Source organism: Zalophus californianus, chromosome 6 (assembly GCF_009762305.2).
Source record: "Zalophus californianus isolate mZalCal1 chromosome 6, mZalCal1.pri.v2, whole genome shotgun sequence".
Taxonomy (NCBI): domain Eukaryota; kingdom Metazoa; phylum Chordata; class Mammalia; order Carnivora; family Otariidae; genus Zalophus; species Zalophus californianus.
In genome coordinates, this window is record NC_045600.1 from 31,004,999 (window position 1) to 31,021,480 (window position 16,482).

The following is a 16,482-nucleotide window of genomic DNA, read 5'->3' on the forward strand; positions in this document are numbered from 1 at the left end:
ACAAAGCTATAGTAATCAAAACAGTATGGTATTAGTATTCAAACAGACACATGAACCAACGGACTAGAATCAAGAGCCCAGAAATAAACCCACACCTATATGGTCAATTAATATATGACAAAGGAGGGAAGAATATACAATGGGGAAAGGACAGTCTCTTCAATAAACCGTGTTGGGAAAACCAGACAGCCACATGCAAAAGAACAAAACTGGACCACTATTTTACACCATACCCCAAAATAAACTCAAAATGGATTATTTTTATTTTTTTATTTATTTTAGAGAGGTAGAGAGAGGAGGAGGAAGGGCAGAGGGAGAAGGGGAGAGAGAGAATCTTAAGCAGACTCCACACCCAGTGCAGAGCCTGACGTGGGGCTCAATCTCAGGATCCTGAGATCATGACCTGAGCCAAAATTAAGAGTTGGAAGCTTAACCAACTGAGCCACTCAGGCGCTCCAAACTCAAAATGACTTAAACACTTGAATGTAAGACCTGAAACCATAAAAGCCCTAGAAGAAAACATAGGCAATAAGCTCCTTGATATCCATCTTAGCAATGTTTTTTTTTTATCTGACTCCAAAGGCAAGAGGAACAAAAGCAAAAATAAACAAAACAAATGGGACTACATCAACCCAAAAAGCTTCTGCACAGAGAAGGAAACCATCAACCAAATGAAAAGGCAACCTATATATTCAATAAGGGGTTAATAACTAAATGTATAAAGAACAACAACTTAATAACAAAAACCAAACAATCCAGTTTACAAATGTGCAGAGGATCTGAATAGACATTTTTCCAAAGAAGACATACAGATGGCCAAGAGGCACATGAAAAGATGTTCAATATCACTAATTGTCAGGGAAATGCAAATCAAAACCACAATGAGATATCACCTTCCACCTGTCAGAATGGCTAGTATCAAAAGGATAAGAAATAACAAGTCTTAGCAAGGATGTGAAGAAAAGAGAACCCTCGTGCTCTGTTGTTGATAATGTATATTGGTCCATGACTGCAGAAACAATATGGAGGCTCCTCAAAAAATTAAAAATAGAATTACCATACAATCCAATAATTCCCCTTCTGGGTATTATCTAAAGAAAATGAAAATACGAATTCACAAAGATATAACCACCCCTATGTCCACTGCAGCATTATTTACAATAACCAAGATATGGAAACAATCTAAGGGTCCAACAATAGATGAATGGGGTGTGTGTGTGCGCGCAATGGAATATTACTCAACCATAAAAAGAATAAAATCTTGCCATTTGTAACAACACAGATGGATCTTGAGAGCTATGTTATGTGAAATAAGTCAGAGAAAGACAAATACTGCATGATTTCACGTGTATGTAGAATCTAGAAAACAAAACAAACAAAACAAAGCCCAGATAAAGAGAACAAACTGGTAGTCGCCAGAGGGGAGCAGGGCTAGTGGGCATGAAAAAGGTCAAGGGAACAGGAAGTACAAACTTCCAATTGTAAAATAAATGAGTCATGAGGAGGTAATGTAGAGCACAGAGAATGTAATCAGTATTACTGTATTAAATTTGTATGGTGACAGATGGTAACTAGACTTATTAAGGTGATCATTTCACAATGTGTACCAAAGTTGAATCACTATGTTGTACACCCAAAACTAATATTACATTGTATCTCAGTTACACTTCAATAAAATTCTTAGAATTAGGTAGATTTATATGTAACATGAAAATAAATCCACAATGTAATTAGTTTAAGAAAATGTTATTAAAAGAGGGGCGCCTAGGTGGCTCAGTTGGTTAAGCGTCTGCCCTCCGCTCAGGTCATGATCCCCGGGTCCTGGGATCAGAGTCCCGCATGGGGCTCCCTGCTCAGTGGGGAGCCTGCTTCTCCCTCTGCTTGTGCTTGAGCCTGCCACCCCCTCCACCCCCGCTTGTGCTCACTTTCTCTCTTTCTCTCTGACAAATAAATAAATAAAATCTTTAAAATAAATAAATAAAATTGTATTAGTTATTAATTTTTTTAAATAGAAAATGTTATTAAAAGATATATATTATACGATTTTTGTCCTAAATAATGATAAGTATATAAAGGGAAAAAACTGGAGGGTTAGAGACTCAACAGTTGCTCTTTCTTTTTTTTTTTTTTTAAGATTTTATTTATTTATTTGACAGAGAGAGAGAGCGCGCACACAAGTAGGGGGAGTGGCAGACAGAGGGAGAGGGAGAAGCAAGCTTCCCGCCGAGCAGGGAGCCCGATGCCGGGCTCGATCCTGGGGTCCTGGGATGACGACCTGAGGCGAAGGCAGACGTTTAACTGACTGAGCCACCAGGCACCCCAACTGTTGCTTTTTCAAGGAGATAAGATCATCGGCTCTACCTTTCTACCTTACATACTTCTTCATTATCAGAATTCCTTTTTTACAAAGCATATATAACTTTTCTATTTAGAACAAAATGAAAATAGTTCTCTTTTTAATTTGATGAATTAAGTCCCTAACATACCCACATACACCCACTATGTAAAATGAGCCTCTATAACACATCGTTTTACTAGCTGCAGAGTGCAGCAGCTATGAATTGAGTATAAATTATGCCTAATTTAAGTGATTCTCCATTACTGGATGTTTAGATTGTTTCCAAATTTTTGCTACTATAAGCAGAACTTAGATGGAAATCCATGGGGCTAAGTATTTGCACATATTCTTAATGTTTCCTTAGAATAAATTCCTAGATGTGGAAGGGTAGGCACAAGATGTGGGCACATCTAAGGACTTTTGACCCATATTGAAAAATTATCCCACAAAATGTCAATGCCAATTTACTTTCCAAACTAATGTGGGAGGGTAGATTTTCCCTTTAGTAATTCTCAATAGTTAGTAATATTCAAGCCTGAATATTACTATCTTTTCTCCAATTTTTAACAATTTGGTAAGCAAAATGACATTTTTAGTTTGTATTTCCTTAATTATTAAGGAAAATGTCAGGATTCATATTCACTTATTGGCTATTTGTTACTACCGTGTGATCTGCTGGTTGGTATCTCTTGCCTGCTTTTCTACTAGGATCTTCTTTCTGGTGTGTAAGAATTCTTCGTATTTTAGCCCTTTGTCATTAAGGCTAATAAGTGTCATTTGTCTTTTAGTTTTGGTTAAGGTTTTATGTTCAGAAACTTTTTTTAAATAGATTTATTTATTTTAGAGAGAGAGTAGGGAGGAGGGGCAGAGAGGAGGGAAAGAATCCCAAGCAGACTCCCCGCTGAGCGCAGAGCCTACTGTGGGGCTTGATCTCACGACCCTGAGATCCTGACCTGAGCTGAAATCAAGAGTCAGACACTTAACCAAATGAGCCACCCAGGTGCCCCTGCTCAGAAACTTTTAATTGGTATAAATTTTTTCAACAATAAAATGCACTTGGAATTCCAATTTACTGACTTGTAAATGGGCATTTGAAATATAACCATTTGAAATACAACCATGTATATTAGCCACTTTATCACTGGTTTTCTTATCTTTTCAACGAAAGCTCCTTGAAGGCACAAGTCCTGACATTTCTTGAACCCTCCATGGCAACTAGCACACAGCCCAGAACAGAACTCCTAAATGTTGGAGATGAAAACAATACTGTGTCTGGGATTTGCTTTGAAACAGTCCAGTTCGGGGTAGGAGATGAAAACAAGACAGAAATCAAACAGAATCAGCCACACGTTAGTAATTGTTAAAGCTGGGTAACGGGTACATGGAGTTCATTATACTATTATTTCGTTTTGTATATTTGAAAATTTCTGTAATCAAAAGGATTTTTTCTTTTCTTTTTTTTTTCCTTTATGGATTGGCCACTAGCATCACAGCGGGGACTTCTGGAATAACAATGGTGATGAATATGAATTACACACACATCAAGGCCACTTTTTATAGCATAAAAACATTAAAAGCCCAGGCTTTGAAATTAGGTAGGGCTGGGCACAAACCCTTTCTAGTGTAAGTGACCTTGAACCAGTTTTTCAACCTCTCTGAAACTGAGTTTTCCTTTGTAAATAAGGGTATTAATAACTACCTCAAAGGGTTCCAGTGAAGATTAACGGCTCTAAAACTTGGTGCCTTGCACCAAGCAGCACTCCGCAGAGTAGCCATCATTATTACTCAGTGATGCACCAGCTTGACAGGCTCCAGCCAACGTTTCCTGGTGGTGTTAATCCAATACCCTTCCACTACAGCTGAGCTTTCAGTTAATCGGTTTGGGCACCAGACAACTGCTTGGCAGAGGCCTTGGCAGAACAGATGTCAGGAATTACGTTCCTGACACCCAGAAGAGAAAACAGATAAGGCCATAGGAAAGGACAAAGCGCTTCACTCCCAACCTGGCTCCGCAGGTCCCCAGAGAGACTGAACTCCACATTCCAAGGATGCAATCAAGAACAAGAGTGATGACAACGGCGGTCATTCAAAACTTTGACCAGACACTATCATCACCTGGGGAGCTTAAAATAACACAATGTCTGGGGCCCACTCCCAGCCTTTGGGGTGTAGGCTAGGTATCAAGGTTTTTCAAAGTCGCACGTGACCTAACGCGCACCACCCTGCTGTGTGGGTTGGGGTTCGGGCTGGGGAGGGACAAGGACAGAGCAAACAAAGAAGCGAACAGAGACCACCACATCCCATGTGAACCCCATTAAAACCAGCCCACTCACGTGGTCCCAAGCTGTGCCCCATGCCAAACAAATCCAGTCCTATTAGGGTCCCCTTGCTCCCTCCATAAACTTCAAGAGCCCATTACCATGTAATAATTCACAGGGCTAAAATATGGTAATAACATCAGGATGCGTGCCTATCAATATTCTAAAGAATATTAAAGTAACACAGCTGGTCTCTGGATGTTGGTCTTAGAGAACAAAACAAAAAAGTCCGGCTAAGCGATAGTGGAGGCTGGGGGAGGGAGAAACACTCTGTCTCACAGCCTTCGGGCAGCCTGTCCCTGTTACTGAAGCACACTCAAAGAGGCAGGCTCCTTTCGTGAAGTTATTGCAGTGTCTTTGATCAAGGGAAAAAGCACATCCCTTTCAATCACTGTAACGGGGATGAGCGGGCTGTCAGGCCGCCGGCTGCCCACCACGGCGAGCCAGCCTCGGGCTTGCAGACACATGGCAGTGCTTAGCGTGTCAAACAAACGAAGGGGCTCTTGACTGTCTATCCAACCTCTGCTGAACCTCAGGGGCCCCCTCATTTAGCAATTCTGCCCGGATTAATCTAGAAGTTCCTTTGCCGGCAAACACCACCTGGTCCGGACCGGCCTCGCCGAAACCAAAGCTGACCAGCAGCTGTGTGTCACAAGGTGGAAAGCACTTCAGAACCAGAAGGGCAGGAGCCAACCTTCTCACAAGCAACACACGGGGGTGACACGATCGTAGAGAAAGGGAAAAATGATGGCCATCAACTTTGCCTTCTCCCTACGACCTCTACCCCCACCCTGCCCCGTTCTCGGCCCCAAACTAAGTTGAGAGAAGTCTGATTTTCTCCCCTACACATGATTTCTCAGCAGTGCAGTTTCAAACATATACACAAACATCACCTGCCTTCTTTTCACCAGAATACACAATAAATAAAAAATGGAGGAGGGGAAGGTTCAAGAAAAGGTTTTACTTTCCTTAAGCGACATCATCCGTAACATCTTGGGAAGACGTGAGGAGTAGCACCAGAGTGGATATGGGGATAATGCTGATGAAAATGCAGGATATTTAAAGAGCATCTATGTGTTCCAAGTGTGGTTCATGCACGAACGCATTTAAATCCTCACCACAGCCCCGTGAGATAAGCTATAGTAATACTCCTATTTAATAACAATCATAACAATAGTAACATATAATAATATGTACAACGTAATGACCATGATTATGTATAATGATGGCAATCATTACCTCGTGCTACTTGTGTTTTAGAAACAGTTGTGCCAACATCAACGTGGCCAACATTACTTTTACACAAAGAACTAACCAGAAGACCATGCAGGATGAGAGGTGGGACTGCCCAAAAGGCAATTTTTAAATCTGAGTGCATGCATACACATGCATGCACACACACACACACACATACACACACACTCCAAGAATCACGGTACAATGTGTACTCAAAGGGAGCACTGCTTTGTTCAAGCACTAGGGGTAGGAAGAAGGGGTAGAAATAAACAGTGAAGGGATTACCAGGGTTGCCCTTGGAAACTGGCAGGGATAAGAAAAATAATCAGCCTGCATTTGACAGAAGAGAAAAACGGAGACAGCCAGCAGGGAGGACGGGGACCAAGCAATGCTGGTTTCCTGGCTTGGACTTCCATGCCCCTTTTCAGGACCCACTGCCAGCTGGCAAGGGATGGCATGGGGGGCCCAGGAGGGGGAGTGCAGGCACCAGAAGGTAGCACAGGGGGTGTCAAAGAGCCCTCAGCAGTTTCCCAGAAAGCAAAGGCTCTGAGGGGCCCTCCCACTCTCAAGCACCTCCCCTCGGCCTCAGTCCAGGAAATGGGTCTGAGAGACTTGGCCAAGGCCTCACCTGGGTAAAGGAGCCGTCTTCACTGCACTCTGGGACAAACACCGCCTCCTGCGGCTTCTTGGCTTGCTCCAGGGCCTGAGCCCGCTCCAGGCGACACTTGCTCTGGCCAGCGTCTATAAGAGGAGAGGAGGCGCGAGTTTCATACTCTGCTTGAATCCACACTGGAGCCATGAGACAAAATGGCTGCCCAGTACTAGGAAAGCTGAGGGAAAACCCTCTCTGCAGAAGGGAGAGCCCCCATACCTCCAACTGGCTTTTCTACCAACACAAGGGCAGTGGCTGGTACGTGCTGCTCAGCCTCACCTTCCTCTTAGTGTTATTCTTAGAAAAGTCAGGGAGGTGCATTTATACCAGATTCTGCTTATGTTTTTTTTCTCCCAAGTACCCTTAGCGCCTCCCATGGGAAAAAAAAAAGTCCCACCTCTATTATTTTTCACTGGGCTTATTGAAAAAACCTGCAGGCCCAAGGGGTCTCAAAGATGTTTTAGAGTTCCAGAATTGCAAGCACTTTCTTTGGAAGATCAGAAGCTCTAGGGCAGCCTGTTTCATCTCACACAATTCCTACAACAGCTCTAAGCAGCCCCAGGGATCGCAAACGCAAATATCTACAGGGCAGAGGAACGTGATATAAATTAGGGAGCTGAACCAGGTGTGCAAAGAGTGGCACTCAGCTTGGCGGTACCACAATTAGAGAACAGCCCTCCCCCTCAAAGAAGGAAGCTGCCGCCCAGGTCTAGCCATGTGTTTCCCTGTGGAATACTGGAACACAGACCTAATACGAGCTTCCAATTATTTATGAGAAGTACAAAAATCCAGATTTTTATGTTGAATCTCTCCATTTTTAAATGTGTCGCAAATGTTTTTAATATTTTTAAACATATGAGCAGCCCAAACAAAATACATCTGTTGGCCAACAATTTGGAAGCCCTCCCTATTCAGGAGCCAACAATAATGTCTTGCTATTTTAAGCATCTCCATTTACAAAAATAAAAAATAAAAATAAATAGCTCTAGCCAGATAGCAGCCCCATCTCTCTAAGCCCTAGACTGGTGGCAGTGTTTGAAAGACATAATCATGCTCATTCCTTCGGGTAGGCCCCTTCTCCTTCCCCTCTTCCCCAATGGAGAAACACAAGGAACACAAGTAACAGACTCATTCTCAGCCTCCCCCACAGACAGCGCCCCCTGCAGGGCACGGTGGCACCTGGGAGCCTCCTCTCTGCTGGGTGGATGTACACACACTCACCTTTGCATCTGCCTCGATGTACCACACCCAGGGTAGGGTCTCTGCACTTGGCTCGCTGGTACTCACACATGGACTCATAGGACCTGCCGTCGGAGGCACAGATGGGTTTGGGTTGAGTCCTGGAGCAGTGGAGGTTGCACTGAGGGTCACGGTCGCTTATGAGGAACTAGGTTGGAAAAAAGTGAAAGGGTGTCGAGGTTACTTTTGCAAGAAAAGTAGGGGTGAGTCCATGTCTCACAATACTGGTTTGCCTGGGGGAGCAAGTCCAGAATAAACCCAGTTATTAAACCCTAGAAGTGGAACGGAGCCACAAAGTCTAACCAAGGAAAGCATCCCATGCTAAGTAATTCACAGGCAGGATCTCCTTAATCCTAGCAACAGCCCTGTGAAATAGGAACTATTTGTTTCGTAGATAAAGAAACTCCAGCCAGAAAGAGGTAACTGGTCCAACATTACACAGCTATAAGTGATGGATTTGAACCTAGATCAGTCAGAAGTCAAATCAAAGCTTTCACCACCAGGATATTCAGCCTCTCCATCCTTGCACGTGGCCACATAACCCTATTTGGGTACTTCCCCAAATCAGGAACTCACTAGCAAACTCTACATTCCATCTTTGGAGAGTTTAATTTATTAGAAAGTAGTTTGGAGACGCAACTCGATCACCCTTCAATTTCTGCCTACTGCTCTCTGGCAAAATACAAGTGATTTTCTATGAGAAAGGGATTTCCTAATTTAAAAAGATAATCATCATCAAATCGGGAAACACTGAGTTAAACAGGTTTCTTTTTTTTTTTTAAGCTTTTATTGATTTATTTATTTGAGAGAGAGAGAAACAGCATGAGAGGGGAGAGGGTCAGAGGGAGAAGCAGGCTCCCCGCTGAGCCAGGAGCCTGATACGGGACTCAATCCCTGGACTCCGGGATCATGACCTGAGCCGAAGGCAGTCGCTTAACCAACTGAGCCACCCAGGCGCTCTGATGGTTTCTTTACTGCAGGACTTCTCAGACATCTTTGGTACGTTCTTATGCATCATGATAGCAGCAAATGATGTGCTACTCCTCCCATTTTGCTAATTCCCTCCCCTTGAATCTGGACTAGCCTCAGTAATTTGACCAATAACATGCTATGCAAATGAGGTTTTGGGACTCCTGAGCTTTACAGTTTCCTCCCAGGCCTCTTGCAACACTCACTCTGGGGGAACTGAGCCACCACGCAGGAAGCCAAACAACCCTGAGACCGCCACACTATGAGGAAGCCCAAGCTAGCCTGTGACAGAACCATGGGCAGAGAGAAATGCCCAACCAACCCAGGCACAGACACCAGTGAGTGAAGAAGCCATTCGATGAGTCCACCCCCCACTATCATCTGATTGCAGCTACCAGATAAAAATAAGTAACTGCCTGAGACACCCCAAGTGAGAATCGCCCAGCTGAGCCCAGTCAACCCATGGAGCTGTAAGGGACAATAAACTGTTGTGCTAAGCCATCCAGTTTTATGGTATCTTGTTACACAGCAAGAGATAAGCAGATCAAAGGGCATGTAGGATGATGCATCTCCCACTTACTTATTTGACCATGAACTCTTTTATCAGTGAACCCCTGTTAGCAACTATAGGATACAGCTGGAAAATAATTGGATCATACAATAATCCATGAACTTCTGTTGAATAACCCATGATTAGGCTGCATGGGCCTTGAGAGCTGGATCCACGCTTATCCACCCCTAAATAGCAGAGTTGTTGGTCCACTCAAGGCTCTCTACCAGTACAAGTTGACAGAATGCATATCCCACAATAATGCATGGCAATGTCATGGGCACACCTGGCTATTGGTGATAATTGAGTTGACTGAATAATCATGCCAAGCTCATAGGGTTTAGGGAAGGTGTGAGTACAACCCCTGTTTCAGATGTATCTTGAGGCCCTTTGTGCAAAGCAAATAAATGAGAACTTGACCCTTTTCCAGAACAGCAGAGGGAGTCTGGAGGCAGCATCACCCCCTTCAAGGGAGCACTAGGAACACACACCCCCATATTGGCCAAATTCCCAGAGAGTCCAAGCCCATCCACTAGCACACAGACTGCCTCCCAACTATAAAACCAGTCCCTTCCGCTACCCTGACCTCACACCTGGGTGCTGGCTGCTCAGCACAGGGAGGGAGCAGCTGAGGGCTGAAACCATGCCGGCCTCCTCAGGATGGACAGTGCAACTTGTCTTCCCTGCAGACCCTCAGGGCTCCCACATGCACCGTTCAACCTGAGTCCTGCCCAAGCCCAGAGGAAAATGTCCTGATAGTGTCTCATAATAGAGTCTAGTGTTCTGCGATTGAAGCCAATACTATAGAGAGCCATATCCAGAGGAAGCCCACTACCTCCCAGGCTGCCACACAGAGGGAAGAGTTTAAGCTCACTAGATAGCGGCCAGGGGTGGTATCATCCACACCTCAACCCTGCATGGCATCCCCAGCCTCACTCCCCTCAGGCTGCCCCTGCTTTAAACCCCAGAGCAGTGTCCCATCACCCTGGGGACCTTCACATGGTCTCCTAGGCCTGGCAGAATCTGACCCTGGGGCCCCTTCCCTGGCCTCAGCTCTTACGGCCTTGTCCCCGCCTTGCTCACCACTGCTCAGGTACACTGGCCTGCTTTCCATTTCCCAAATAAGCTACATTTGTTCCTCCCTCCAGGCCTTTGGACGCACTGTTCCTTCTCCCTCCCCTCCCACCCTTACTTCAGATTTTGGCTCATATCATCTCTTTTAGGAGGCTTTCCCTGACTCTCACAGATGAGCACAGGTCCCCTATAATACCCTCTCACACCTCACTTTTCCTTCACGGCACTTAACAGTTTGTGATGGTGAACTATATTATCTGATTAACAATGGAATCCCCAACTCTGAAACCTGCAAAGACAAGGAGAATGTCTATCTTGCCTGTGAATACATCCCCAGCATCTAGAACAAAGCTGGGACATTCGAGCATTTGAAGGATGAATAAGATCTTGTAGCAGCATCTCCCACATGGCATCACCTCCAAACCAGCTGGTGCAATGTGACAGGTCCGGCCTGTGGGCTCCTGCCACCCCAGGAGGTCACTGGGCCATGCTCCCACCCCCTCTCCCCCCTACATTACATGGTGGGCAGAGGTCTTCCACGGCTTCCTGCCCCGGCTCCACCTCAAAATTTAAGTTGTCTCTGAGTTTGAGAGGTGGGGCTTTTCTCTCCTACCCCACCCAGACCTCTCTGCCACCACAGGCCTCCCCATCTACCACCAACGGTGCCCCATGGAAAACTTGGAACGCAAAGGTCCAGCTGAACGAGGCAGGCTTGGGAAGCCCTGGCCACGGGATCCTGAATGGGCACAGGACACAGGTGGCTGCAACCAGCAAAGCTGGCCTCAAATGTCTCTCTCCCTCCCTCTGTGTGGCCCTCCCAGACCCATTCCTAACCCGTCTGTGGCCTAGAAATGCCGCCAGACCTGGCTCTGTAATTTCACCCGGTGAAGAGCCAGCCCCCAGCCAGAGGTGGCATTGGTACCCTCCCACCCAGGCTTCCAGGCCAACCTGTGACCCAGACTGTCCGAGAGCAGGTCAAGGCGCTGTTGTTATCACATGACTGTTTTCTCACCTGTGGATCCAGACACTACTTATCTGAAGTGACACCTGCTCGTAAGACCTACCTTGTTAGGTTATTTTGCCATGGGAATTAGCAGGGGCCAAGGAGCAACATGCCCTTTTTTTCTCATGGTCAGACAAGGACAGAACTGTCTGTATCTTCTAATGCCTGGGAAAACCAAGGAACTCATCCTTGGTGACAAAGGGATTTGGGTGGCCAGACCTTAAGTCTGAAGAACAATAATAATAAAAGCTGATAGTTGGGTATCACTTATGACACGTTAACTAATTTCACTCTATGAGGCAGGGTAAGTTACAATCCTCATTTTTACAGATGAAGAAACCAAAGCCGGTGACCCCTCCAAGCACATATGTGTGAGTGTTGGATCCAACACCCACAGCCTGGCTCAGAGCTCTGCTTCCAGCTACACCAAAACTGCCTTTTTCATTATTACAGAGGAAGGCCGCAAGTAGGAGCTCTGACCCAGTTGCAAAACTGGATTCCCAAAGTCAAAAACCGTTTACCAAGAGCCTACTGTGTGCCGGCCGCCAACCGCTGAAGATCCAGACAAGACAGGCCTGCCTTCCAGGCACTAGAAGCCTAGTGGGATAAGCTCCTCACAGGGCCCTTGTTCACCTTAAATGGCAGGGATCGGAAAAGACAAAGTGTCTTTTCAAACTCAAGGAGATTGCCCTGTTCTCTCTTCCTCAGCTCACGGGAGAGGAGAGCTGTGGGCGTCTCCGTGGCATTGAACTACAAGCCATAAATTTGGTTTGGAAATGGCTAGCTCTGGGCCAACAGAGACGCCACGGCAGCTGTGCCAGAGACCAGCTTAATGACTGGGGGAACATTCTGTCTGCAAATAGACAGGTTAAAGAGTTTCAGAAGAAGCCCCACCTACCCCAACACATGGAGATCCTTCCCACCTCCACAAGGGCTCTCAAAAGGTTCCATCTAGAAATTACTGGTCCCTGAGGCCAAGCAAAAAAGTTCCGAGACAGCATGGGGCCATTGCTAAAAGACTGTCTTCCACCGTCTGTGGTGTCTCATTTTCATCTGTTTTAGGAACTGTGTGTATTTGTGGTTGTTTAAAAAAAAAAAGAAAAAGGCGATGAGTTCTATAAAATGAACTTTTAATAGGACGTCCATGCCCTAATATGATCACCCAAACCTCCAGGGCCCAAGGGGATTACTTTGAGTCCACAAACACTGTTTATTCAGCCATCCATTCACCTACTTTTGTCTTCAATAAGCCAGGACTACGCACCCAGCACTGCATGAGGCCCGGCAGGCAAGAACAACCCTCACAGTCCTGCCCCCACTGGGCCTGCACTCTAGGGTGGAGACAAGTGAGCAGAGAGTGGCCATACACCAAGGGAACAGGATACTGCAGGACCCAGACAGGATTTAATCCTAGGGACTCTGCAATGCTAAAAGCCACACAGTCCAGCAGAACTTTCTGTGATGAAAAACATGTTCTATATCTGTGCTGTCTAACACAGTGGCCACACACCACATGTGGCTATTAAGCACTAAACTGTAGCTAATGCAACCGAGGAACTAAATTTTTGGTTGCATTTAATTTTAGTTCACTTACATTTGCATAGCCACGTGTGGCTAGGGGCTACCATATCCAAGAGCACAGCAAAAGAGGGGGAGAGAGAGGCTCATCCTCCCTGGAACTTCTAGTTGAGCCAAGCTAAGACCCACTGGACCAAGGCAAAAAAGAAGCAGAGCCTGAGGATAATTTCCACATCTTGAAGCTGGACACGAAATCGGTTCATTACTTATTGATCAACAGCACCACATCCCAGGAGTTCCTCAGTCTACCTGAAGTCACGAAGGTGGCTTTTTCCTCTCTGCTGTGGAGTCAGGAGCTCAGGCTACAGGTCCCAAGTGCCAACCTGTGGCCTGAGTCAGTTCTCTCGGCACACAGACCAAACTCAGAGTCTGAGTCACCCTACAGGAACCTGAACGCCCGAGCCACAGACATCTGTTGTGGGCTCAAGAGCAGCCATGGTTGAAGGAAGGTTTTGGTGCTGGGCGGGTGCAAGTTGTCTCCCCAGCTAGACAAAGCATGGACCATTTCCCCTGGGGGGAGGGGGGTATAGTATTTTCATAAAAATCCTCGCATACATTCCCTTCCTTCTTCCTAACCAAAAGACAACAAAAACAAAACAATTATGCTAAATATGATTGTGTAATACGGAAACCAAACAAAAGGGGCCAGGACAATTTCGAGTTTGCAATCATCTGCTACTCCCACCCTCTCTCCTTGGGGAGTGAATGATTCCAAAGCAAACACACAGCAGTTTGTGTTCTGCTCACATTTGTAAAGTAGGACAAGCACTTGAAATACACATCAACAATCCCTCCTCCCTAGTGGAAAAGTAAGCTACTGACTGGGGACTGTCTTCTCCATAGAGGAGACGGAGGTAGATGAAATCAGTGTCAGACCAACAACCCCTTCTGTCTGAAACGCACACATGCCTATCTTAGCCTTCAGGCTCCAGCAGAGTAGAATGCAAACCCTGCCACAGCTTTTGCACAGAGAGGCCACGCGGGTACCACAAGCTGTGCCAGGTTTGACTGAGTGCCAGGTTTCCATGACAATATAGGGAACAGCAGAGGCAGCCTAAGGTTCCATCTAGGAGATGTCTGATCCTTTATGATATGGAGTTGGCTTTGCAGTCTTAACTTCCACTTGTACCATGCTGATTTAACCAGTATCTGAAATTCTAAATTGGCGTTTTCCTGCTAACAGGCTTATCTCTCAGTTTTTCCCAGGCGTAGAAGAGGAGGCAGGAGACATTATAAACAACCAGGGCGCTGGCCCAGCCACTGGGCTTAGAAATGTGAAGGCCACCATTCGGAGCAGCAAAGGGCATTCCCCTTTATGATATCAGGTTCAAAAATCACAGGCCAAACTCAACGGATCTGAGGTTTCTCTTTAATAAATGTGCGCATAACACAGCTTCCGCTACTCACTTTTAATATTTTTGCTTTGCTTCTTTGTTGCTGCAAAGCAAACCACCCCCGTCCGTACTCAGTGACTTTAAACAACTAATCATTTCTCTCAAGTCCATGGATTGGCTGGGCTCAGCTGGGAGGTTCTTCTGCTCCACATGGTGTCAACTGAAGTAACACACTTGGACTACATTCAGCTGAGAGCAGGGCTGGGCCTGGAACAGCCCCTGTGGCGTCCCTCCCTGGAGCCTCGGTCAGAGCATCTGAAATAACTAGGCAGGGCTGGCTGGGCCTCTCTCTCCAGCAGGCTTTCCTCATTTATCCATGATGATTTCGTTCGGTCCTTTATCTCTGGCCCAAATGTCTGACTGTACCACCAACCTTTCCTCCCCGTTCCAGTTCAAATTCCATACTGCATGGAGGTTACATCCTGAAGAGCAAACATTTTCATGTTTAAACATCATCATTATTTAGCTCCTTGGAGCTCCTGCAGCCTTGTGTTCATACTTCCACCCAAGCCCTTAACACACTGCACCATCATTTGTGTGTTCACATGTGTGTGAAGGACCGCCTTGTCCCCCTTTGCATGTGCAGGGCCTAACACAGTGCCTGATCTACAGCAGTGGTCCAATACAGGTTTGAGAATGAATGGGGTGACTGTCAAACCTTACCGAAAACATATCCTGGATAAAAAAAACTCCCCCCCCCTTTTTTTTTATCATGTACTGTGAAAAGAGATATTCTTTGTCCAACGACTACCAAAAGCTTAAAACTCTCAAACACAGAGAGTAATGTAAGCTGTTTGTTCTCTTCTTTCCTTTTAAGGAACATCTATTAGATAAGGAAAGCCATACATTAAACACAGGATTTTTCCCTTGGATTAAAGGAAGAGAAACCACAAAGACATTGAAGGGAATGTACCGGGGTGGCTGAGATTAGGACCCATATGCCCAGGGCAGATATCATCATTAGGTAGGCAAGTGAGGCTGGCCCAGTGGGACTCCTCCTCACACGGGCCCCCGAAGCCTTCCTACCACCCTGCAGATAAGCATTCCCCTCCATAAGGTAGACAGTAATCTGAGAGGCTCGGGCTTGCTGTGCCTGAAATGAGTATGTGTCAAGAGAAAACTCTGATCCAGCCAATGTGATTCACGCTCTGGTTTGTCTTGCAGCCACTTTGTGCATGCACTTGACTAAGAATAACTGCCAGATGATAAAATGGTATCAGTGATTCATTTATTATATGTCACGTTTTTGACACCCTGAATTCACTTTTCCACAGAATTAACATTGTAAGTCATGGCAAGTCTCCCGGCCCAAACGGCAAAGTTCTACTTGGAAGGGGTGGGAAAGGGAGTGATCCCTACCAGTGTACCTGCCGTGTCGGTGACGAGCACAGTAAATGCCCCTCACGCCCGGGCCCCCATTTAGCCCCACGGCTCTGCTCCTTCCTGCCTTGGGACTCGCTGGTCCTGGGAGAGTTCCTTCTCCCTGGACTGGGCCCCAACCTCATACCTCCTATTCAACCTTCCAGTCTCAGTGCAAATGCTGTTTCTTTGGGGCACTGACTTCCCAGATGGGACCCCTGTGACAAGCCTCCTGTGTCACAGTTGCAATTCAATGACCAGGAGTTTAACTTTATGTTTCTTGCCCAGTCACCAAGATCTGGGGGCCACACCGCTGGATCCCTCGTGCCCAGCAGGGGCCTTGCCCAAAGTGGGCACTCAAGAAATACTAACTGATCCAATGAACAAGGACAAAGCCGAGGCCCAGCCAGGCCAAGCAGGTAAGTGGCAGAGCATTCTTTATGTCTGCCCCGAAAGGGCCAGATCTTTCTACTACACTCATGGCCTCCCTTGGCTCAGGAGGAAACGCTGTGCCCGAGGCTGGCCGGGGGCCGGGGGTGGGGTGGGGGGGGCTCTGTTGTTAGCTCTGGCAGCAGGGGCCGGGGTCTTCGGTGATGGTGATAGCCCCTCGGTGGGCAGGAGAGGAGAAGGGTCCGCAGGCAAAGCAAGCTTGCCTAAGGGAGGGATATCCCGCCCCCCCCCCTCCCCCGCACGTTTGTAAGTCAAAGTCCGGCTCAAGCTTTTAGAGCTCAGGCACTACAAAGCATTTCTGGGAGGTAACTCTGCTTTTGAA

At 46.3% G+C, this 16,482-nt stretch overlaps 1 protein-coding gene across 3 annotated transcripts in view; it reads right to left on the reverse strand.

The window, feature by feature from the left end:
- SMOC1 (SPARC related modular calcium binding 1) overlaps positions 1–16,482 on the reverse strand; it is a 152,650-nt gene that overhangs the window by 75,147 nt on the left and 61,021 nt on the right. For all 3 annotated transcript variants that reach the window (XM_027570983.2, XM_027570981.2, XM_027570982.2), the window contains exons 2-3: positions 7,766–7,931; positions 6,521–6,633 (exon numbers count right to left, since the gene is read on the reverse strand). In XM_027570983.2, coding sequence (XP_027426784.1) covers positions 6,521–6,633; positions 7,766–7,931 — 279 coding nt within the window. The remainder of the gene's footprint in view (positions 1–6,520; positions 6,634–7,765; positions 7,932–16,482) is intronic.